The 23,772-nt window shown below is 49.2% G+C and overlaps 1 protein-coding gene across 6 annotated transcripts in view; it reads right to left on the bottom strand.

Moving 5' to 3' along the window:
- Positions 1 to 2,341: 2,341 nt before the first annotated feature.
- LOC116946533 (high affinity 3',5'-cyclic-AMP phosphodiesterase 7A-like) overlaps positions 2,342 to 23,772 on the bottom strand; it is a 119,475-nt gene continuing 98,044 nt past the window's right edge. For all 6 annotated transcript variants that reach the window (XM_032961506.2, XM_032961507.2, XM_032961509.2 and 3 more), the window contains 7 exons: positions 22,252 to 22,352; positions 15,716 to 15,847; positions 10,803 to 10,894; positions 10,454 to 10,598; positions 7,834 to 7,930; positions 6,275 to 6,355; positions 2,342 to 5,368 (listed from right to left, as the gene is read on the bottom strand). In XM_032961506.2, the coding sequence (XP_032817397.1) occupies positions 5,109 to 5,368; positions 6,275 to 6,355; positions 7,834 to 7,930; positions 10,454 to 10,598; positions 10,803 to 10,894; positions 15,716 to 15,847; positions 22,252 to 22,352 (908 nt within the window). In that variant the 3' untranslated portion in view covers positions 2,342 to 5,108. The remainder of the gene's footprint in view (positions 5,369 to 6,274; positions 6,356 to 7,833; positions 7,931 to 10,453; positions 10,599 to 10,802; positions 10,895 to 15,715; positions 15,848 to 22,251; positions 22,353 to 23,772) is intronic.

Genomic DNA, 23,772 nt, shown 5'->3' with positions numbered 1-23,772 from the left:
TTCCCGTCTCATTCCAGCACAATGATCGCACGTGGTGGCACTGCTTAGTTTACCAAAGCTTTTTAGAATGCCACGCCACCCGTAGCCCCCCCCCACCACCCCCCCCCGCATTATATTTTTTTATAATCAGTGTTATATACTACCAATTTTTTTATTGTTTGTTATTGTTCAGCCATATTAGTTCACAATTTGAAATAAAATCCTCTTGGGCCACACACAAGTTCCTCAGGCATGGTCGGTAACCATTATGGCAGCTAGAGAGATGAGGTAAGACCATGTTATGAAACACAGAAAGGCTATAAAACCAATTTAAATTACAGTGCAAACTGCAAAAAACACCTCGGATTATGCATCTGGTTCGTCAGCAGAGTCGCTTGTCGTGAGCGTTTTTAAACTGTTACAAAAGCGGCATCGTTAAGCTTCAAGACAGCCCCTCGCCAATATGCCGGCCACTGCACTCTCGTTCTCGATCAGCTACGAAGCGGTTGCCTTCTACTTTCCAACTCTGCCTTCTGTTCTCTCTGAAGCTACTGCGGATTATTAAAGACGTGTGGGCACAAACCCCCACCCCGCCCCCCACCCCCCACCCCCACCCCCTCAAATGTTCCCAGCCAGTTGGATTTCTTACAGCAAAATGTCTAGGATAACATTTTACAAGGAACAAAAACTAAGTTTGCTTTTGATGGTGTGAGTTTTAAGTTTGGTCACGCTGTCGTCCGATGTTACCGTCTCACCAAGTGCCCGCAAGCCAGAAACGAGACTTTCGTGCGTGCGCTGCGCTGGAGCGATGTGTACACGGGCTCCGTTCACGAGTGGAGCGATGTGTACACGGGCTCCGTTCACGAGTGGGGCGATGTGTACACGGGCTCCGCTCACGAGTGGGGCGACGTGTACACGGGCTCCGCTCACGAGTGGAGCGATGTGTACACGGGCTCCGTTCACGAGTGGGGCGACGTGTACACGGGCTCCGCTCACGAGTGGGGCGATGTGTACACGGGCTCCGCTCACGAGTGGGGCGATGTGTACACGGGCTCCGCTCACGAGTGGGGCGACGTGTACACGGGCTCCGCTCACGAGTGGGGCGATGTGTACACAGGCTCTGCTCACGAGTGTGGCGATGTGTACACGGGCTCCGCTCACGAGTGGAATGTGCCAGCCCCTCACTCCAGGTTTCTGCGGACGACGGCGCGAGGGGACGACTTTCACGCAAGTCAGCGCTCCTGATTCAGCTCCAATGTTCTGTTTTAGGGGCTTAACCGGGCTGGGTTTGGGGGGGGGGGGGGGGGTTTGACGGCCACGTTGGCTTCTCTCAATGTGTCGCACGCGCTGGAGCGGACAACGCGTGGACGAGAGGCCGACCGAGCGAGTTCAGTTCGGAACGATGGAAACGTGACCGAGGAGAGGGCGGCCCAAAAGCACAAATAACACGTCCCAGTTGCGGGGTACACTCGCACGTGTGAGAGCTACACTGCACGTGGCGGGCACGTGGCTCGTTGCCCCACCCCCCGGGGAATGGCTGGGCGGGCACGTCCCACTCCGACGGAGGCCGTGCTGACACTCGCTGGGATTTCCCTGCAAGCCGAGATCGATCTATGCCGGTATGGCGGGACTGTGTTTTTGCACTTTAAGAGAGCTTCAAACTGGAAAAGTTTTGCTTAACACTGCCTGTGTAATAATAGCTTCCCTCCTTGAATTGTGTTGCTTTTTCATATTGTTTATTAACAGGATACAGGTGAAAATATAGCAAATGGTAAGAGTGCGGCCAGTTAGAAATTACTTTATATTATGCCAATGGAAAAAAAAAACGGGGATACAAATGCAATAGATGAATAATAATAATATCGAAATAATTTCCAACGAAAATATCTGCAGCAAAGTGGGCTTGCGTGAGCGCACGCCCATTCGTTTCTCGTGTGTGCGCGCCATTAAACAGCTGTGAGCAACGGAACCCCCCACCCACGCTTCCCCTCACAAAACAGCGTCTCAAGACTACGGGATAATTGTATAAGGAGAGAAGGAGTCGTCTGCGAGATTCAGTGTCAACTCTGCATCGGAGGGGGGGAGGGAAATAATAGATGTTAACGTGAGGCCCCGACATGGCATTGGCATCGCCGTCGACTTCTGCCGAGTGGGGACAGGCGCGTGAGTGTGTGTGAAGCAGGAACAACTTCTATGGCCTCCCGAACGTCGACAAATCGGATATAAAAACTTGACACAACCCTGTAATATACCTGAGAATGCATACTGTTCGCATTTTATATATGTACACACATCATACGCACAAAAGTTTCCCCAGTCCCACCCCAGTCCCCCCCCACCCCCCCCAGTCCCCCCTCCCCCCCCCCCCCGGCATCACTCCACGACAGGCCAATTTTGCAGAAAGGTAACCTATCACAAATTGTTAAAAGTAAATCAAACTTAGCTGGACAGGGAACTGACGGGGACTTGGCAAGCCTTGGGGTTTTGTTGTTACATAAATGCGATTAGCTTGCTCTTTCCATCGTTCATCAAACAGCAAGCATACAGGGAAAACCTCTAACAGTCTTGCAAGCTGAGTTTTGCTTGAGGTACTGTTTGCTTCGACAGTTTGAATTCAAGTCTTCACTTTTCTTGAAAAGGTGTTACCCCCCCCCCTATAATTACATCGCGCAACGCGAGCACGCACGTCTGTGCGTGAACGTGCACTTGCATTACGCGCGTGTGTGTAGAATAGAGCGAGCTCGCACGCAAACACACACGCGCACACAGAGCAAATGCACGCCATCCCTTTTTTCCTTATATCCGTAGGTAAACAACAATTGGCCGAGAACTCCCCCAACGAGCCCACCCGTCACTCCATCAACGACACAATATACTTATTGAGCATAGCAAAAATATCTCTCAACGGATTGTTTTAACGTGTTCCCGTGACTGCGCAAACTCATCGTTTTGGCCTTGTGCATGTATAAGACTTGGCTGCTGTTCGGCCACCAGCGTTCATCGCTCTAAAATCTAAACCTGGAACTTTGGAATTGACCACCTTGGAGACTTAACCCGCTCGCATTCAACTGCAGCCTTGACCAGTCGTTCGGCCGCACGTCACCCCCCTCCACCGATTCCCGTGAGTGCGCGGCGAGCACGGAAAAATGGTTAAAAACGACGCGTGCCATTCGGCGCTGGTTTGTGAAAGCGTGCAAAGGAGGCGCCTCCTTCCTCGACCCGATGGATGTTTCGCGATGATGGCCCCCCGCCCGTGCACAAGTTTCTGAACGCGCCCTTGCACCCATTTCAACCACCGCAAGTCTCGAGATTGGGGGGGGGGGGGGGGGGGCAACACGAGAACGTCAAGCGCAGGAGGAACGTGCGCCGCGTGGTGTGGGAATAAATTTTAAAAAAGAAATAAAAACCCAATCAAAAGAAAAAAATATTCTCGGCAAACACCGCCGAGTTACCCCTGCTTGGTAGCACGGGGGATGTCTGTCCGGGTCGATCGATATAAAAAGGACACGTGACACTTCGCAGCCATCAGTGAGCACACCTTAGCATTTATCGGCCAACCAACAGGATGGGGAACTCTGATCATCCTCCGAGCCCTCATTGTTTTCATATTCACTGGGCCCTTCGCAGGCTACCCAAGGGAGAAAACCGAATTTTAAATAGCCGTCGAGGCGTTTTCCCCTTGCGAATGGCCCCCGTGACCTGCTCGCCATGGGCTGCGAGGGCCCCGACTGTGCACTGGCAAATTTAACTTAGGATTTTTGATTTTTAACATTGGTAGAAAAGCAAAAACCCAGCGTGCGTGTGTGCCCTTCAAAGCTCTAAGCGTGCCTGTGTCAACCCCGCTGACGGCGCTTCTAGGACCCTAGAGAGTGATAGAGGGCTCGCGCGGTCCCTCTACACCCCCCGTGCTCGGACCGCACGCGAGCGCCGCCAAGCGTCGCTCGCTCGCACGAGAACGGCGGGCCCCATTCGCTGGTGTCGAGTGTGGGCACAGCAGTGCTAGCGGTGCACGAGTTAAAGGCCTGGGGCTGGTGAAGTCAGAAAAAAGGGGGAGTGAACTTCAGGGGTTTCAAGAAAGGGATTTAGGAATTGTTGTAAAATGCTTTTACTTTTTTAAAATCTACATAGAAAATTCACCGGAGCAGCCGTCAGCCTAGCCTCGGTGGCTGTTGGGTTAGAGTATGGCAAGCTCCATTATACGAAGCTGGGATGGATATATTCCGTGGAGGAATGTTGCAAAGTCCGTATCGGCCATTGTGTTCTATAAACGGCCAGGGGGTTTTGGATGTGATTCTGACGAGTGACATTGAGAGGGTTGCCAGACTTCATTTCAAGATTTCCAAGTGGCCTCTCCGTTTCCAACACTCTAAGTTCCGTGTCCACGTGCCCCTTGGTCGATCTAATGCCTCGACGGACGTCGCGTGAAGAAAAACAGGTTTTGAAGACTTTCACTTCTCCGTGTCGTCAATAACTGCACATGGGCAGGGGCGGTCTGCTAACGCTGGTGAATCCTGCAATTGGAAGCGCATTCTATTCAGTATTGACGAATTAATTTTTTCCCTTCATCTTCATCAGTCACATAATCTATTGGGGCCCTCGAAAAGGCCACTTTTTTATTAATCGGGGTGCAGGACGCTCTGTCTTGATAGAGAGTTGGGGTTGGGGGGGGGCGCATCACTGGCCAGCTGGTTGTCCCTCCTCTCATTCTTTCTGAAAGTTTGGCATCGTGGTCCTCACGTTAAGGGTTCATACAAATCCCTCTGAGATTCAATTACTTTCGCAATTCCACCGTACACAGTCCTCACTTTCATCACGTATTGCAGTCGGTCTGTCCTGCTCGGCAATCCACAGCCACACACCGTGGTGGTGGTGGTTGTGTCGCAAGGGCCGGTGGCGACGTTGGCGTTGGTGGCGGAGTGAAAGCAGGTGGGCGTGCTCAACACGTGGCTCCGTGCTCCTGCTGGGGAGCTCTCGTGATGCAAATAAAGGCCTTGGCTTACGTGACGCACAGCCAGCCATCCTCGGCCCCACCGCATCGACGTGCGAACAAAACCGACGGTACCAAGGTCCGCGCAAACTTGGCACCGCTCCCGAGAAACCTCCGGCCGCCGCTGGAGGTCGAAGCGCCGCTATTGCAGGGAGGAGGAGGAGGAGGACGTGGGCCCCATTTCGGGGCCCTCTCCATCCTCGGGCGAGTCGTCCGCGGTATCGGCGGCGGCGGCGGCGGCGGCATCCGCCCTGGCGCTGCCGGCCTCCAGCTCGTTCTGCAGGCCGCGCCAGCTGGCCTTGTTGAGTCCCAAGTGGCCCAGCATGGTGCGGGAGAGGTGCGTGTAGCCCATGAAACGCGCCCACTCCATGAACAGCGGCTCCACCACGAACGTCATGAAGCCTGCGGGCACAGGCCGACCGCACGTCAGACCCTCGACGCTCCAGCGGCTTGTGCGCGTCACACGCACACGCCTGGACCGGCGGCGGCGGTTTCAGGAGTTTTCCCCATCCGCGATCGTGCACAGGGCCCAAGGATCCTCCGAGTTGTGTCAGGTTTTGCGGGAGAGACTTTGTGCATTGCACAATTTCAGTGGCATTTGGAGACGTATCAACAACTGCACGAAGCTACCCCAAGTGTATACACAACAAGGAATTCAACTCATTCACTTGGCTGGCTATCAGCATGAACCCTGGTGGATGCTGTACTATTAAGCTAGACATTACTGAATATATATCCCAACTCTCACACCTGTATATTTTGAGTTCGCATTTTCTCTCTCTCTCTCTCTCCCTGTGATTGCGTGGATTTTTGTCCGGGTCCTCCAGTTGTCCCCCTCCAAATTTAGAATCAACATCACGCATTTAGAGTATTTGGCTGCTATAAATGTCCACATGATATGCCACTTCATTGAGCTTTCCTTCGTCATAACCAATTTGCTTCTGAAAAGTAGCTATATAGCTCGGTGGGCCTTACATGGTAATATAAAAAAAAAATTGTTTAGGTTTTTTTCTTTATATATGTTTTTATAGTCATGGAAGCATACAAAAAAACCCCATGATTGTTGCATTTCCTCACAGCTCTGATTACTATTAACACGGTCTCGGACCCTTCTTTGCGTCATTATCCTTGTCTTATCAGAGCGAGGTCTATTTACACCCTGGCATGCCCAGGCGACAGGCAGGGCATGTTTTGTGCCCACAGTTACCATGGGAAGATCTCCCCTCCCCCCACCCCATCGCATCACCGTGAGAAGTGGCCCTAAAGCAGCGACTAGCAAGCGCGCCAAAACAAAAAAAAACTACTCACCGATCTGAATGTTGGGCACAGTCTGTGTGTAGCGGTCACACAAAGGGCTGATTTCCAGCCTCCACTTGCGCTCCATGTCGCCTGCGCTCACACCACACGCGGCCGGGCAAGAGGCGACAACACAACCCGGGGGGGAGGCTCGAGTTAGTGCACGGTTGGTTGCACGCGGAATGGTTCAACCGCCGCGGGTCAGTCCCGTAGGCCCCGCGTTCAACACTCGTAGAGTTCACGATGATTCACAGTCACACCCGGAATCTGCCAGATTGACTTTGGAGTCACGATGCAGATCCTTTTTTTTTGTCACATTTTTACCGTTCTGTTTGTATTCTCCTGTTACTGGCTTGTTTGTAAAGGTTTGTTCGTTCAAGTAAGCACAAAATCTGCGTGAATTCCTTTTAACTGAATCTTGCGCACAATTGAGGCATTTGACGCACACTCCCGCACCTCGGATTAGCTACATACGGTGCAAACGAAATTCAACATACATACATACATGCCAACTTAATGATCGATACTAATCAATGTTTTCACCATTAATGCGAGGTCATCGCGATGGTGGAGACTTTCAGTTGGAACGATACCTGAGAGCCCCTTGCTGGTGTAAAAATGTGCCACTCTGTAAACAAAAAGTTTGTGGTCCCCCAACTCATTATCGTGTTTATTCACAGCCATCCACGTGCACGAACGGATGAACGAGGCGACGGCATCAACTTTGCCACGTGCTCAAGTTAAAAATACTGCAGGCCGCGGTGGCGAGATGTTAACTTCCCCGCCCGGTATGCACGGGGTAGTGGGTTCGATCGTGACTCTGGCATCTGTATATTTGGAGTTTGCACGTCTCTCTTCCCTGTGGTCGCGGATTATTCTCCGGGTCCTCCGGTTTTTTCCGTCCACATTTAGAATCAACACGCTTTTCGAGTATTTGACTGCTATAAATGTCCACGTGACAAGCCATTTCTGTGAGCAATCATTTGTGGCCAAGTTGCTTCTGAAAAAGAGCTATATAGCTCAGTGGGCCTTACCTGGTAAAAGAAACAATCTTTTTTAAGTTTAAGAAGCCCGGGGGCACCCGCTTCGAGCTTGGACACAGCAAGCAGTAGCCCACAAGGTCTAGGATCACATGTGATCACGCTAACGCCCCTTGCTCGTGATGAAGCCATCGTACACGTCCCGTGTGCCCACACCCCATCCTTGCGGGGCGGAGGCTTTGTGCCGTGTGTGTGCTGCATGTGCTGCTGCGTGTGTGTTCCATGTGCTGCTGCGTGTGTGCTGTTGCGTGTGCTGCTGCGTGTGCTGCTGTGTGTGTGCTGCATGTGCTAGTGTAAGACGTGTACCGCGAGTGTGCTGCATGTGCTAGTGTAAGACGTGTACCGCGAGTGTGCTGCGTGTGTGCTGCATGTGCTAGTGTAAGACGTGTACCGCGAGTGTGCTGCGTGTGTGCTGCATGTGCTAGTGTAAGACGTGTACCGCGAGTGTGCTGCGTGTGGCACGTGTGCCGCCCCATGTGCCGTCACGTGTGCCGCCCCGTGTGCCGTTGCGTGGTGTACGCGCCACCCCACCTTGCTTGAAGAACTCCTCGCACACCTTCTCACTCCACCGCTTGCTGGTGTCCCATACGCGGCACGGGTTGCAGATGTCGGCGCATTTCAGAGCGATCTGTGTAAGGGCCGAACGCAAAGCCGAGCGAACGTTTACAAAGTCGTCAAGTTTATCGCGCGGTTTATATGCCATATTTTACATTGCAATTTAATGGCTACGGCTGGCAACTGTCATCCTGAGGAACTAACAGCCACTTGCTTTGGGTGAGTGACTTTAAAAGTTACGACTCTGATTAGCACGGTTGGCTACGTGAAGTGCGAAAGTTCAACATACATACGTACCAGTCGACCAAGTTTTTTGGCCACTTTTGTGGCTATACATGCCTCTACATTCATGTGCATCACCTCTAGGTTCACGTGGTTGAGCCCATGATGTTTAAATGGGGTGCACAAAAAGGTTGCAATTATTCCATACGTTTCAGCTACTTGCATGAAGTTAAAACCACTCTTGCAAGTAATTGATAAAACCACCAGCTACACATTTTTTTACATAACAGCCAGGGTGGGTTTGGAGCAAGGCCACGATGATTAGTAAAACGGTTAATGGAAAATTACCTCACACATTGTGATACTGTCTTCAAATGCCGATGTTGGCCAGAACTTTCCATGTAATTAAAACGAACCGTACTGTTAGTAAATCCATAAGCCGGGTGATGATTCTTGTAAAATACATGTCATTTCACATATTCCTTTGGTGGAGCAATAACAAAAATGGCTGTTTCCAGCTCGTCATGTTCTGTTCGCCGGATCTGTGCGAGGGGCCTACTCAGGCGATGTAGGTAGGGGACACTCTATTTAAACTATTTTAAAACACTCTGCTGTTTCAGCAATACACGGTCCTCCCAGACTGCCAGTCACACTATTCTATAGTCGAATAATTATCCTTTTGCTGTCCTTTCCCCGCACCTTCGATTAGCACTAAACTAAACTGTTTTTTTTATATTCTTAGTTTTTTCGGTAAAGTCACGTTGAAGAGAAACAACAAAATATATATAAAACAATAAAAAATTCTCACGACGTTTCGACCATAACTCAAACGGTCATCATCAGGTGTGTCGGTTTGCATAAATTTATTTTACCAGGGAAGGCCCACTGAGCTATGTAGCTCTGTTTCAGAAGTGACCTGGCCACAAATTATAGCTCAGTGAAGTGGCATATTGTGTGGAAATTTATAGCAGCCAAATACTTTAACTGCATGTTTCTAAATGTGAAGGGAAAAACTGGAGAACTCAGGGAAAATCCACACAAACCATGCAAACTCCAAATATAAAGGCGGCAGGGTTGGGATCAAACCCACGACTTCCTGCATACCAGGCGAGGTAGTTAACATCTTGCGGTGTGAAAGATGTTCAACATACATTCATAAGGATGCGTATTGAACACGAATTAAGACCAATTCCTACCAAGGGAATGTTTACTTCTGTAAAGCTAACTGGAATACACACGTGGTTTATCTGTTAATCACCGTCAGGGGGCTCTGACCTCCCACGCACGTACAACGCACGCTGCTATGAATCCTTAACGGTTTGCTGTGCTGTGTGACAGTCTATCCTGTTGCATCAGGTATCTTTACAGGATCACTTTATTTTGGCTACTTGAAGTTTTAAGCTCATTTAATGTTTGCACTCGGGCTCAAAATAAGTATTGAGATATATATAGTTCTCTCACAAAGTTGATATTCCTCCATATATGTCATCATCATAGGTGTATAAAAAACAGTTATTTTTATTGTCTTGATCGGTTGAACGCAAATAACCCTCTCGTAAAATGTATCCACTTTTCATGTCAGGTGACTGATTTTGCCCCATGATTCCTGGGGCTTTGTGGGGGGGGGGGGGGGGGGGGGTGAGTGAGAGGAGACCATGGCCTCATGACACTCGAGCTCTTGGGCTAATCATGGGTGGGTAACCTGGGTTAAACCAGGACCTCGGAAATTCCAGCCTGGCACTCTGACTTTTTTTTTGGGTGCAATTGTGAACAATCGCCATATCTGACACGAGTACATCTAATCGGCATAATCATTGGTTCACTACAGCTCAAAGACTCAGTCCCTACAAGGCACGTGGAGTCAAGTTAGGAGATGTCCACTTGATAGGTATTTGAAGGCCTTAAGATCTGAATCAGTGATTTGGCTGACAATGTGTTCAGGGAGGCAGTTGCATATCGGGACAGCAGAGTGAAGGAAGGGAGCTTCTGTCCAGGGAGCAATGTTCTGGCAACTGGGGGGGGGGGGGGGGGCAAGGGCATGGCTTGGCCACTAAGTCAAGAAGTATTTTTTTTTCAATAGGAGGAAAATAAAAAGTTTTCCCATCAATGTACACCATCGGTATCACTGGTTTATAAAAGCCCTGAGTAAGGCCGGAATGCTCAGGGTGGCACTTGCAGGTGCAATCTTTTCACCGGCTATAGGGAATAACACTGATTAAATTAAGAAGCACAAATTGGCTGAAAAATAAAAGGCTAATGTTAATTTTGTCATCTTTGGGTCTCTGGAAGTACGTGACCGTATACACATCGAGCTGATGCGGCAAGCCGCCTCTGCCTTTGCGAGCAAAGGATTGTGCGATTCCTGAACGAATACCTGCAATATGAAGTGGCGATGAGGAGCTTCCTCAAGACATAAGTCCCCCTTGTCCAGGTGAGATTTGAACTGGGACAGGAACTCATTCTGTCGGCTGATGTCCGTGGCGAGAATCAGAGAACCAAGATCCCTCTCCATCTGCAGTCTGCACACAATAATTACAACACCACCACCACCACCAATCTCGGATTATACAGCTTCACAACAAACAACCCTTACAACATGCATAGCGTACCACACGTGACATTAATGACACTGCACATGGACAACTCGCGTGTGTCACAAGTCACGCGACGACTCTGGGATGGCGATGATGATGATGAATACATGGCGGGAGAGTGACACTCGCCTCTCGTCCATCGGTAGGTGAGCGAAGAGTCCGGATTCTCGTAGCATCCCCACCGTGGAGCGCCAGTGGTGGTTCTCCAGCACGGAGGAGTTCTGTGGGCGCACGACGTGCACTGCTGTTACGCTCATCACGGTGCGCTGCATCGTGAGACCACCTCCGGTTCGACCGCTTCGAGCGAGACCTTCAAAGAAACTTAATGAACGTATGTTCATTTAAGTTTCTTTTGTTTTGTTTTTTTTGTTTGCATTCTGACCACAAGCATTGTGGTTAATGCAGACATGATTCCTTGTAAAAGGTTTCAGTTTGGTGTTTTAACATCTTAACACCTATATTCTTGGTTCTTTCGGTAAAGTCACGTAGAAGAGAAACAATAAAATAATAATAAAATTAAAATATATATTATATATATAAATTTTATTATTATTGTAAAATTAAAATATATATTAAAATATATATATTTTATATGTATTTTAATTGTATTATTATTTTATTGTTTCCCTTCTACGTGACTTTACCGAAAGAACCAAGAATATGAATCCCTGCAGTCACAAAAGCTTTACATCAAAATCTTAACACCTGTTTTGTTGCCAGAAAAAAGGGGAAAAACCTATTATCGTATGTATGTGTGTGTACGTTGAACTTCTTTCACACCGTACACAGCCAACCGAGCTCATCGGAGGTGCGATGAGACGGCAACGTCCTTGAGAGAGACGCTTTAGCATGATTATGTGTTTCTTAAATGCCTATTTACATTACGCTAACATTACAATGATGTATAGTGATTGGAAGACTTCCTCCTATCGTGCCAGTGTCAGGTCGTTGGCTCAAACTCCCTCCGTTCTATCTGATCTGGAGCCCTCTTCTTCATATCACTGTATGCACCCCCTCTTCCTTCCTTCCTTGAAGGCGTCGAACTGCATTTTTATTTCTCTGCCTCTTGGCATCTTTCCCAAGGTCCCTGACCCTTCCACAACGGATTAGCACAGTTGGCTGTGTACGGTGGGGAAATAAAAAAAACAATTATCTGCAAACATAAATACAACCTTCTCCATCAAGCACACACCTGTGAGAATGTACCCAAACTACATCGCTTTCTCTCGATCGTCCTGATTAGACTTCTGCAAGTAAGGCAAAGGGTGCCCAGCTTAAACAGGAGGCAAAGTCCTAACGAGCGCCACTTTGTGGGAAGCCTCCAGTTTTTTTGCTTAATGAAAAGACTCACCTGTGCCATGGGAATGTGAAATTTTGCCTCTTAATCGAAAACTATTCATTATTTTACCAGGTAAGGTCCACTAAACTATTTCGCTCTTTTTCAGAAGTGACATAGCCACAAATGATAGCTCAACGAAGTGGCTTATCACGTGGAAATTTACAGCAGCCAAATACTCTAAACGATTCAAGGATTCTAAATGTGGATGCAAAAACCGGAAGAGCCGGAGAACAGTCCATGCGACCACGGGGAGAGAGAAAACATGCTAATTCCAAATATACAGCAGGCGTCAGGATCGGGATCGAACCCACGACCTCCTGTATACCAGGCGAGGGAGTTAACATCTCACTACCGTGGCGCCCACCAGACTGCCATAGGCAGCTGCAGGGCTGTGATACGCTGTAGGCTGCAAGGGGCAGCAGTGCAGAACAATCCGTTGTTGTGCTTCTAAGCGCATACGTTTTTGCTCCCTACCGTCAACCCAGGCTGAGCAGTGTGGTGAGGTATGGCCAAATAACTCCCACAACCCGCACGGCATGGTAGGGCTGTCGTCCGGCAGTTGATTGATGTAAGGGATGTACATTTACAATCGTACGCCTATGTGACTGCTGCTTAAATCGAGGAAATGCCAAATGGAGAGAGAGAGAAACTCGAGGTCTGTAGAAACGAGCGGTAGCCCATTTCAGTAGAAATTGCTATATGAACGTAATAATGCGGGACCTCGATACAAACGGCGTTTAATTCTTCAGAACGTGTACGGACGGAGCTTTAAATCCAACGCGAAATGTCCTATCGTTATCAGTCCGATATATACCCACCGATTTCAGAAAAGGCCTTTTTCAGAACGAAAAAAACTGAGCGACGGCGTTCACCCAGGGTGACCCCGGCCCCGCGTGCTTGAACAGCCGGGCAGCCCGGCGGTCTCCAAACAAACCTGACGCCCCATTAACGACTGCCATGCCACTCGAACGCTGCACGCGCATCTCAAGTTCACGCCACTGAGCAAGGATCCTGGTGCACTCGATGGCTGGCTACGACGAGGACCTCCCATCGAGCCCTCCTGTAATGGATGGCGGCTGTCATCCATGGAGGGAGTTTCTTACCACACGGCTGTGTATTTATTTGCCGAGTTTATTTATAGAGGGCAGATTCATTTTGCCCGCAGTTAAGTTTTTGTTTCGGGCACCCTTCCTGTAAGTGTACGCGCGTTTTGAAGCGCTAATGGTTGTCACTGTAATGTAATATTGTCTATAACCAGCTGAGAGCACACTGGGACTAGAAGTCTCTTTTCTTAAGGTAGGCCCCCGTGTTAAATACATTCAGATGTAAGGGTGACAAATTAGTCATTGGTAATATGCACAACGTACACTTTAAAAAAATAGTAACACAGAAAAGTACAAAGTGAAACTTCGAAATGAATCATAAAATTACGATTAAATACAAATTAAACTATGAATTAATCAAAGAATCCAAACTGAAAGTGCAACTTCAGTGTCTAACCACAGAGTGACGTGAGATGAAGGGAAAAATAACAGCAAGCGTGTGCGCAGAGGCAGTGACGCATTAGCATGTGTGAAACACAGATCCCTACGGGTGAACATCCAATGAGTGCAATTCCCAAATGCCTACACTCGTAACGTGTGAATAATGAACCTCATAATAATGATAAGAATAATCATCTCGTGTCCGATGAGGGATGGGCGATGTGTCGTCAAAGAGAAGATGCACTGCCTGAACACATGCCACCAACACGTCATCAATTTGCTCGGATACGCGCCACTCACGGTAGTCGCCACTAATGTCGCACGCGACCGTGCGACACAGGCCAGAACCTCACGCGTGCGTGGGCCTTGCAAAGAGTACGCACGCAACCGCGCACAACTACCTTTGTTTGCACTTGGCTGTGCTTACACACGGTTTATGGTTTATGTTTGCATGCCGGTAGCCAACGCGGGAGTCGTTCGCAGTGTGTGCGCGCGTGTGAATGACCTTTAGTCGGCGCTGCGCCAAAAACGGTGTTCAAAAGAGAAGAGATGACCACGATGCAGTTCTTCGGGCACTCGTGTTTTTTTTTCATAACGCTTATTTGCCGGGATATTTTTTTTTTTAAACGCAGTGCACATTTTTACGTGTTGTCCCAGTACAATGTGTAGATGGTGGCAGTGTGTGCTTGAGTGTTGCATGGGGTACGATGCGTGTGCATGTACGCATTTATGCGTATGCAAGTTTCCACTTCTGCGAACCTATTCTTCATGTTATCATCATCATCACGACCTCACCTTCCTCTATCCTGAGCTGGCAATTCTTGCATTTCTTTCAGCTATCCAGGTTCAACTTAGGGTCAAGCTGCTCTTACACACCAATGCTTCAAAAAGGCTGTAGATTTAAACCCCGAGTGGATCCACATTCATATAAACAAGGTTTTATTTACATTCATCCTGCTCTTTTCAGCTGTCAACACACTTATCACCACCGAGCCCTCCAGCAAAGACTGGGCCAACCTTAAAGAGCAACGTTATTTTCCCACTGTTGCAAATCCACCCGGCCAAATCTCGCGTGCCGAAGGGCATAATCTCGTTTTGAAGTGGTGCACCGTTCTACAGTCGTTTACCGCCACAATTCGGGATCACGATTTGACAAAAAAAATGTGGATGTATGTTTCACCTCGTTTTTAACGGTACTTGTTTGTATTACGGTCCTAAATGCTTTGCAAATGTCAACGCAATAATGCAGGCTGAATGCAAGGAAGGAAAAATGTAAGAGTCCTTAAAACGCAGGTTTTCGAAACCAACACAATGGTCACTGCATTTGTAAAAGTTGAAAATGCTGTTGGGTGGCGGAGGGCGAATGACAGACAACACCGGGACTCCTCTACTTACAAACAAGTTAGGTTCCAGAGGTCTGTCCGTAAGTCGATTTGTTCATACGTCCAACTTTACACTCCTATGGGATTCCAAACGTGTTGCACGGCGTGTACACTAAACACAGAGAAGGGCTTTAAAAGTTGTAGAATCTCCTGTTGATCTAGATGCCACTGGGTCGTCATATTCTGCAGATGGAGATGCCACCGGCGGTTGAATTCACGACCACCATGTGGCAGAACCCAAATACAAATATTAATCATTTTAGGCTCGGTGACGTCAACTGCAAAAAAACTGCCACCGTCAAAAACCAATTCCCAAATTGGAAACTTCTCCCAATCAAACGACTAAAGCTACAACATATACACTCTCGTATACTCGCCCGTAGGAATCTTTAATCGTTATGCAGACTCGGAACACTCATTGTGCCGCAGTGACATGCTCACAACTGCACCCATGCCGAGTTGTCGGTATATACAAGAAACCCCTTCCCACTGTGAACCTCAATATTTCCTGCAGGACATTTGCCGAAACACTTGAAAAGCTTCTTTCCTCTCGGTGGCAGTAAAAACCGTGATAAAAACCGTGAAAACCCGTGATTATTTTTCATTAGCCTCTTAATATGCGGAAGACGCTGCACTCGGAGCTAGGGAATTACCCGACCTCCCTGGGTCACCCGAGGGTCTGTCTCGCTCTTCTCGTGCCTCGCTTCGTGTTTCTTTGCTTCCCCCCTTGTGTCTCTCTATCCTATCTCTCTCCCTCTCCCAACATTTTCTCCCATCTCCTCGCGTCGCTCACACCGCCGACGCGGGCCCGCGGCCTGCGCAAGAGGTGCCCCTTACGTGGTAGAGGCTGGCCAGGTGGTGGTGAGTCTTGATGAGGAAGGGCTGGTTGACCCCGGGGTGATCCACGTCGTGGGCCGACGCGGCCAGCAGGCCCAGCATGATGTCTCTGCGCGTCAGGTGCACGGCCAGCTGAAGGCAACAACACGCCAGTCACGCGTTGGTGAGCCATGGAGGAAGAGAGAGTGAGCCCGCACGTGATGACGCACACGACACGGAGCCACCCGTTACGGCCTCCATCAGACTGTCGAGGAAAGTGCCGTCACAGCCAGCACCCTCCTGGTGGCACGCGAGAGGGTCGGTGGGCCAGCACCAATCCTGGCTGCCTTTGTCTTCCCAATTGGTGATGTTTACACACTGCACCAAAGAGCAACTTTTACGGCCTCTACCTGTTCGGGTATCCATGACCGATGCCAGCAGCGAGCGGGAATTGAACTCGGGTCGCCGCACTCGTAACGCACTGCGCCAATCACCACACGACCGCTCTCCACACGTCAATGGACACGTACAGGCATCCACGTAACAATATGCTGCACACACTTGGTTATACACAAATACATTAAAAACTTCCAGATCATATATACAGATTAACGTATAGCCTAACAGGAACCAAGTGCTCTCAGTGAGCACCTACTAAAGCCAGCAATACGCCAGGAGCGCACCATCGAAGCGCGCCAACCACCGCACCTCACTGCTGCTGCAGCTGCGGACGTATCTCAGCACGTCTCGTAGTCGCCTGCCGTCTCGTAGTCGTGTACCATCTTGTAGTCAAGTCAACTCGCCCGTAAACGCACAGACGCCACACGCAAGCATCGATGAACACGACAATTCAGGTGGCCACATATGGACGGGCGTTGCGCAAAATATTAAAACCCGCAGCACATTTTGCTTCATTGCTGTACTCCGTTTTTCTGTTGCAATTTTGGGTGACCCAGGTCACTCTTGGTCCTCTGGGTTTCCTACCTGGATAAATAAAATAAAAACTTGAAACAAAATATACGTTGTGTTGTATTTGCATTATATTTCGAAGTTAACTATGTTTGTTTTCTCATTCATTCTTACCTGATGATGGTTGCTTGTGTTGCAATCAAAACGTCGTATTCTATTATCATTTAATTTATTTTCTTTCTACGTGACTTTACCCAAAGAAGCAAAAAGTAATTCCTGTAGTCACGAAAGCTTCGAATCTAGTTTAAATCACGAGATGTTGACTGTAGCTATACAAAGATAAAGATCCCCCGTATAGCCTTAACAGACTGTAGGAGCAAGTGCTGTTAGCGAGCACCTATGAAGGCCGGAATGGTACACGAGGGGGTGGGTGGCCAGCACCACGCCCGACCGCCTTTGTCTCCCCAGTGGCGATGTTTTTATCCACCGCACCAGGTACTCATTTGAGGCTGAGTCGACCTAGGGGGGGCCCGGGACCGGTTCAGATAATCGTCACTGGTGCTGGCCGTGAGCGGGAATCGAACCCGGGTCGCCAGGTTCATAGCGCAGCGCGCTAACCGCTACACTACCGCTCCCCACAGACACCCGCGTGACCACGCACGTGTTTACACATGAACAGACTGTTGCTTTTAGCGAGCACCGATGTAGACCAGAGCGGCACACCAAGGGGGTGGGTGGCCAGCACTACGCTCGGCCGCCTTCGTCTCCATCGTGGGCAATGTTTACACACCGCACCAGGTAATAATTTGAGGCCGAAGTCAACCTCGGGGAGGCCCAGGACCAGTTGAGATAATCGTCACTGGTGTCAGCCGTGAGTAGGAATCATACCCAGGTCATCGGGTTCGTAGCGCGGCGCGCAAACCACTACCGCTCCCCACATACACACAGACACACATTTGCTGGAATAACTGGTAGCTGATGAGCAAATACGTGCCCCTGTCCTTGATGCCAGAACCGGCTCTGCAGCCGCTTTTCCATGGTTACTGGCTGGTCATCTGCAAGACGTGGCTGTTGTTATTCCAATGCGTGATTAGCCGACTGTCCCAAGTTCCATTCAAGCCTGCATCAGCCTGTCGCCACCATTCACTTGCTGAAGGTTCCGAGCAATACTGTGATCACGAATTGCGCAATCGGGCCCAGTCCCTGCCACCCCCTTGTCAAAACGGAGGGGCATGGGTGGCGTCGTTGAAGAACCGTGGTCCGTGCAGCCGCGACGGTGGTGTCGAGATTAACACAAAAAAACACCGTCGTAGTTTAGTAACGTCCTGCGCAGAGAATTGCCGGGTGGCGGGGTAACATGAACTGTTGACTTGGCCCCAACTGGCGCAGTGGCGAGCGTTGACGAGCGTCACGCTTTCCCATCTGCGTGACACTTTGCGGACGAGACAGATGACAGAGAAGGGTGGGTGGGGGTTCAACTGGAACTGTCATTTTTTGGGGCACGTGCTGCGTAACCCCTAAACTAAGTAACCTCTCGCACTCGGTATCACAGCTGACATCACGCTGAAAACAACAGCACGTGCACGGCCGCACAAAGGCAGAAGCATGCACGGACATTCTTTCTAATGCCCTACACGTAATGCGACACCGCATATGCATACCACGAGAATATTCAAACGTACGCTATAACGTATACCGTTCTTTAAATAATAACGATTTAACCAATGGATACAAAAAATTTCTATTTAAATTTAACCAGGTAAAACCCACTAAGCAAGAGCTCAATGAAGTGGCTTATCATGTCGACATTAAAGCAGCCAAATACTAACCCAAACGCATGTTTCTAAATGTAGAGTACAAGCCGTATACAGGATGTGGACAAGATGATATAAAAACAGAGGCTATAATGAACACAGGTACATGCGAATACAATTAACAATCGGCACAACCCCAAGGAGCATCTGAAACGAAATTAAAAAGGAAACTGGAACAGCCATCGCAATGCTTAGCTGAAAACCAACGATTATTTGCAACAAAGCGGCTGCCTGTGGACGCGTTAAAAGTGCCAAATGAATCTTCGTAGTACTGCGAGAGTGGCAGGTTGAATGGGACACTGTTTGAGCACGCTCTGACAAGTTGACCAACTGCTAGGGGAAGGCTGTTCCGTGTTGACGTTCCGCGCACATGCAAATAGTGGATGTGACGGCGGCTTTCTGCAGGTGTGCGAAAGTGGTCAATAGCCACTGGGTGGGCTCACGTGGTGCGTGCCGTGCGGCTCTGCGGTGTGATGAGCAGCGTGTTGTTCGGCGCGACGTCCGACGTTTCAAAACTCTGTGGAACCCCCCCCCCAACCGCCACCCGCCCCAACCCGAATCAAAACATTTCGCTTGCCCCCATTATCACGGCCTCACTCTTGCTGGGGAAGCGGGCCCCTCCCCTCCAACCCACTTCCTCCTCCCCCCCCGCTCTGGTTTATCCAGCTCGGTTGCATCGGGACGGCTTCTAGTGCCGGGTGACCCTCAAACTGGATCGCGCGACTGGCTGCAATGGGCTCGTGTGTTGTTAAATAAAAGCTTAATGTATACATAAACTAAAACCTCTCTGTAGAATAAATTTTTTTATTTATACTGGAGGAATCCGATGAGCGATCAAGCTCTTTTTCACAGATGTCCAGTTGGGGCTGGTAAAATAAGTTACAACAACAAACAGTACAAAAACACGATAGTAGCGTGAATTACAAGGTAAACAAATCACCCAAACACATACAAATACAATTAAACCATGCCCATGCTATCAGACAAAGCCCAAGGAGGTATTCACTTATCATTGAGAAGCGACCTGGCCACGAATAATAGTTCAATAAAGTGGTCCATCATTTGGACATTTATAGCAGCGAAATTATTTAAACAATCTCAATGCATGCAGGGGCTCTCTCTTCAGTGGAGGTTCCTTCTGCCAGCAGTGACATGAGCTAGCAAAATGCAGGGCTGCACCTTTAACAATTTACTTAACATGGCGAACTCGCAGAATGCTCGTTGTTGGCCGAAATTTTCGCAACTGGAAACAATAACGTTGTTCAAGCAATATGTCATCGCGACTCGCAGCACTCGGGGAAGTTTGTTCTGCTACGTTCTGCTGGGCAGATTCATTTGTAAGAGATGTGGGAGGCCGCAGAGTGAGCCCTGCCAAATTCCCTTTTCCGCAACGCAGGCAAGGCAGAAGGGACGCGCGTAATGACATTATCCACATTTTAATTTGTATTCGAACTTGGCTCCCCTGGACTGCCGTGACGAGCATGCCATTTCCATGTACCATCGTGGCTTCCAATAACAGCAAGAGCTATGCACTGACTGGAAAGATTTAGGGTTAAGAAAAGACCGGGGAGCAGCTACGATTGCTACTACTGCCGCACGCAGTAATTTCTGCAACTCAAAACCACTGCGCTCCCCTGGATAAGACATCACAGCAAAAAAGAAACGTGTGTGTGGTGGCCGGAAAAAAAAATATATTGTGAATCTTTATATTTTTCACCGAATAAAAACCAAACGCGCCGTCATCGGGTCCGATGGCTCTGAGACAACGCAATCACTGACCGCAGTCATGTCATTATGAGGGATGCCTTACAAGCAAGGCCAAGGTTGCTGGGCTTCAATGCGCCGCTCTCCACAATCCACATTCCTGGGAGTAGGATGACGGGGGCGGGGTGCAGGGCACGAGGTGACCGGGGGGGGGGGGGGGGGCTCTCTGTACAGCATACCCTACCATTTTTTTTCTTTCACTATTTGGCCACGGGGATTTAGAGACACCGACGCTATTCGTGGCTTGCTTTAGAACCGACCTTTGGCGACAGTTGGAACGGATGCTCCCGAAAGCGATACGTGTGCATGCGGTTAAGCCTCTTTCCACGCTGTGTGCACAACTCGGCTCCGACCGCAGCGGCATATCGTGGTGGCAGCCCGGGGTATCACATGCACGGCGCACGCACACTCTCGAACAAACGTTGCTGCCACCACAGACAGAACCAGCTTCTGCGCGGTACTCGGCACACAAGGCGGTGTGTCTACGTCAGAAGCAGTACAGAAAGTAGGCTTCCTCGCCTAGCTGTGCAAAGTCCAAACGGTATCTTCTCGAACACATACGCCCGAGCTTTCTACGGGCATTGCGATTTCCACACTCGCGAGCATAATACTCTATCGGTTGGCCAAATGTCTAAAGCCAGTCATAATACTTGGACCAGGATTTTAAGGGTAGTGATGTTATACGAGGCCTATGACCACATTACCAGAATGTTGGTCATAGGCCTTGTATAACAGGCCTGTGAAGCTAAGCGGGATGTTGAGCAGTGTTCTTCACTAATTTTCAGAGGGGGCCACTTTCACTGATAAGACATCATCACACATGATGATGATGGGGGGGTGTTTTCACGTGTGTTGTCGGGGGCCGCACGTCAGCGGTGGCACTAAAGGCCACCAGGGGCCGCCAGTGGCCTGCGGGGCCTTGCAGTGAAGAGCACTGATATTGAGTGTCGATTGTGCTCCGTTCGGCGGCCGCCATGCACAAAGGAAGTTGTCAAAGCGCTGTGGCGGGGGGCTACGTTTTGGGCAGTCACGGGCAGCACAATCCATGACGCAATTAGAAAAAAATAAAAATAATTCACGTCATTGGCAGAATAAGTCCGGCACATCGTATATGGTCCATCTGAATTTTCATCCATTAACGGGCATCCACTCGTTCAATTTGACAACGGTGCGGAGGTCAAACACTGTCCAAGTGGCTCCTTGCTCAATCGAGGGTGCAACAACTGCTCATCTCCATCGGGCCAAGCTAGTGGTGGAGATTCAACATTCCCATCGCGTGATTTAGGCTTACCAGAGAAGAACTACTCGCTATAAGCCACAACGAAAGATGGGATTGGTGGCCTGAATTGACACTTCAATCGAGAATTTGAACTGGCGGAGTCGTTTGCCTCTCAGGCCAAGTGCTCTTCACAGAGTGCCACTCGTGTGGACAGAGGGGAACGCAAGGCAAAGGATAGCGTCGGTGAATCTGAGCAGACAGCGAGTGACACTTGGCTTGAAGTGGGCGCGCAGCAGGTACCATTCAAACAGTGCAGAAATCCGCTCGTGTATTATAACGCGCGAGGCCGCGAAACTGACCATTGCTCTTCATCTCCAACTGGCGCAAACTGTGTTACCAACCAAGCTCGAGGAACAACATCCTAGGAATGTAATAACACTTTTCATTGGAATTAAAACGTACAGAAGTTGTGCCAAATCAGACATGCCCAATGACGAGATCACAACAGATTGGGGGAAGCAAAACTGCGTATGCAACCGAGCACACCGGATACCCAGCGTGGCAGTCAATTGAAACAAAAGGGAAAGTTTCTCAAATCCTCCGCCCACCACCTCTGTCCACCCAGCAGAACCTGGTCGCTTGCTACGGGGGGGGTAATGCGTGGGTAACTCCCTGCGTGGAAAAGTAGGCCCCGATATCCTCTCCGTGGAGCTCTCAAGCTCCCAAGGCCGTGGGCCCTTCTCTCTGGGCAGTAGAGGGCATGAGAAGGGAATTTAGCAATGCCTTTTAAAAAAAATCAACGAAAGAGTAAAAAAAAAAAGGGTCCGCCAACGCGCGTCGACGTTTCTCACCTTGGGCTCGCGCAGGTAGCAGTGCATGGCCTGCGTGACGTCTGCCGCGTGCACAGCGTTGTGGTACGGGTTCTGGTTATGGTAGTCTTCCTGCACCATCACTGCACAAAAAACAACACCGCCACCGCACACCCACCGTACAGCCTTAACAGACTGTTGGCAGCAAGTGCTGCTCGCAAGCGGCACCACGCCCGGCCGCCTTTGTCTCCCCAGTGGCGATGTTTACACACCGAACCAGGTACTCATTTGAGGCCGAGTCTTTCTAGGGGAGAGGCCCATGAGCAGTTCAGGTAAGCGTCACTGGTGTTGGCTGCGAGCGGAAATCAAACTCGGGTCGCCAGGTTCGTAGCGCAGCGCGCTAACCGCTACACTACCGCTCCGCACCCACCGTGGAGAAAACAGACACACACACACACACACCAGGCACATGCAAACACACACACGTGTATGAAGCCACGGCACCGTCAATAACGAGCCTCAGAACATGAGCTTTCAGTAGACTTGCCAATTGCCTAAAACTTCCATCGGTTGTGTTGCTCATAAAAATGGTGCACTGCATAAACACAACGTACGCAAACGTTCACTCAATTCCAAGCACCCGCAAAAGCAACTTCAGTCTGTTCTCTTATAACGCTGCGTGTTTTCATGAGGCGATGAATGCATTTAGGGAATGTACTTTTTATAAGCCGAAAGCAAATCGGATATAACGCGATTGAGTGAACGGAACTACGTTTCGCAAATGGGAATAAGCGGTCACACGGCTGCCCTGGCGTAGCATCACACAAGGCATTGGGATGCTGCTGGATGCTTCTAGACGCTACCCACACGCCTCGGTCTTTGTTCAGCCTGCGTACTCATCTCACGTGTTGTTACTGACCGATGCTTTACCCTACATTATGTTATTTATAATAACGCAATTTTTCCAAAACGCGGTTTTCTTCAGGAAGACAGCTACCGTGTTATAGGAGAACAGGCTGTATTCAATATATGTATTTACTCGCTGTCACTTATTTTGTTTAAAAAATTATCTCGTGTTCTCAGGACTCCTGGTAACATAAAAGTTGACAATTGACCGGGGTGATGATGAATTTGGGCTTGACAGTCAGCCGGGAGAAAATATTCTTGATACTTCAGGAACAACTGTCGCTCTCCTCTTCAGACGTCACAAACTGCTTTTAATCACCAGATTACCATTACAGTTTACAAACGGGTTGATCCGTGTCAAGAAATGGTGCCAAGAAACTCGATTTGCTGTGGTGTGTGTGGTGCAAAGCAAAGGTGCCAAACATTGCACCTTAAATAAAAACTTTTAAAATATTTGCAAGGTTCAAATTAAGTTTATAAAAAAAAACATAATATTGTACTTAGGTTTATAGATTTTGAATCTGCATACAGAAATGCAGGAACGTGCAAAGACAGTGCGCAACATTCTACATCTACAACAGATTCCTAGAAATGGCTGCAAAGAAACACATGTCGAGAGAGGGCCTTCACCAACCTCCCTTCTAAATATTAAGTGAT

The sequence above is a fragment of the Petromyzon marinus genome, chromosome 27 (genome assembly GCF_048934315.1).
Source record: "Petromyzon marinus isolate PM22_M1 ecotype Great Lakes invasive population chromosome 27, UKy_Petmar_22M1.pri1.0, whole genome shotgun sequence".
NCBI lineage: Eukaryota > Metazoa > Chordata > Hyperoartia > Petromyzontiformes > Petromyzontidae > Petromyzon > Petromyzon marinus.
The sequence above is the reverse complement of the archived record's forward strand: the minus strand, read 5'-3'. Positions and strand labels throughout refer to the sequence as shown.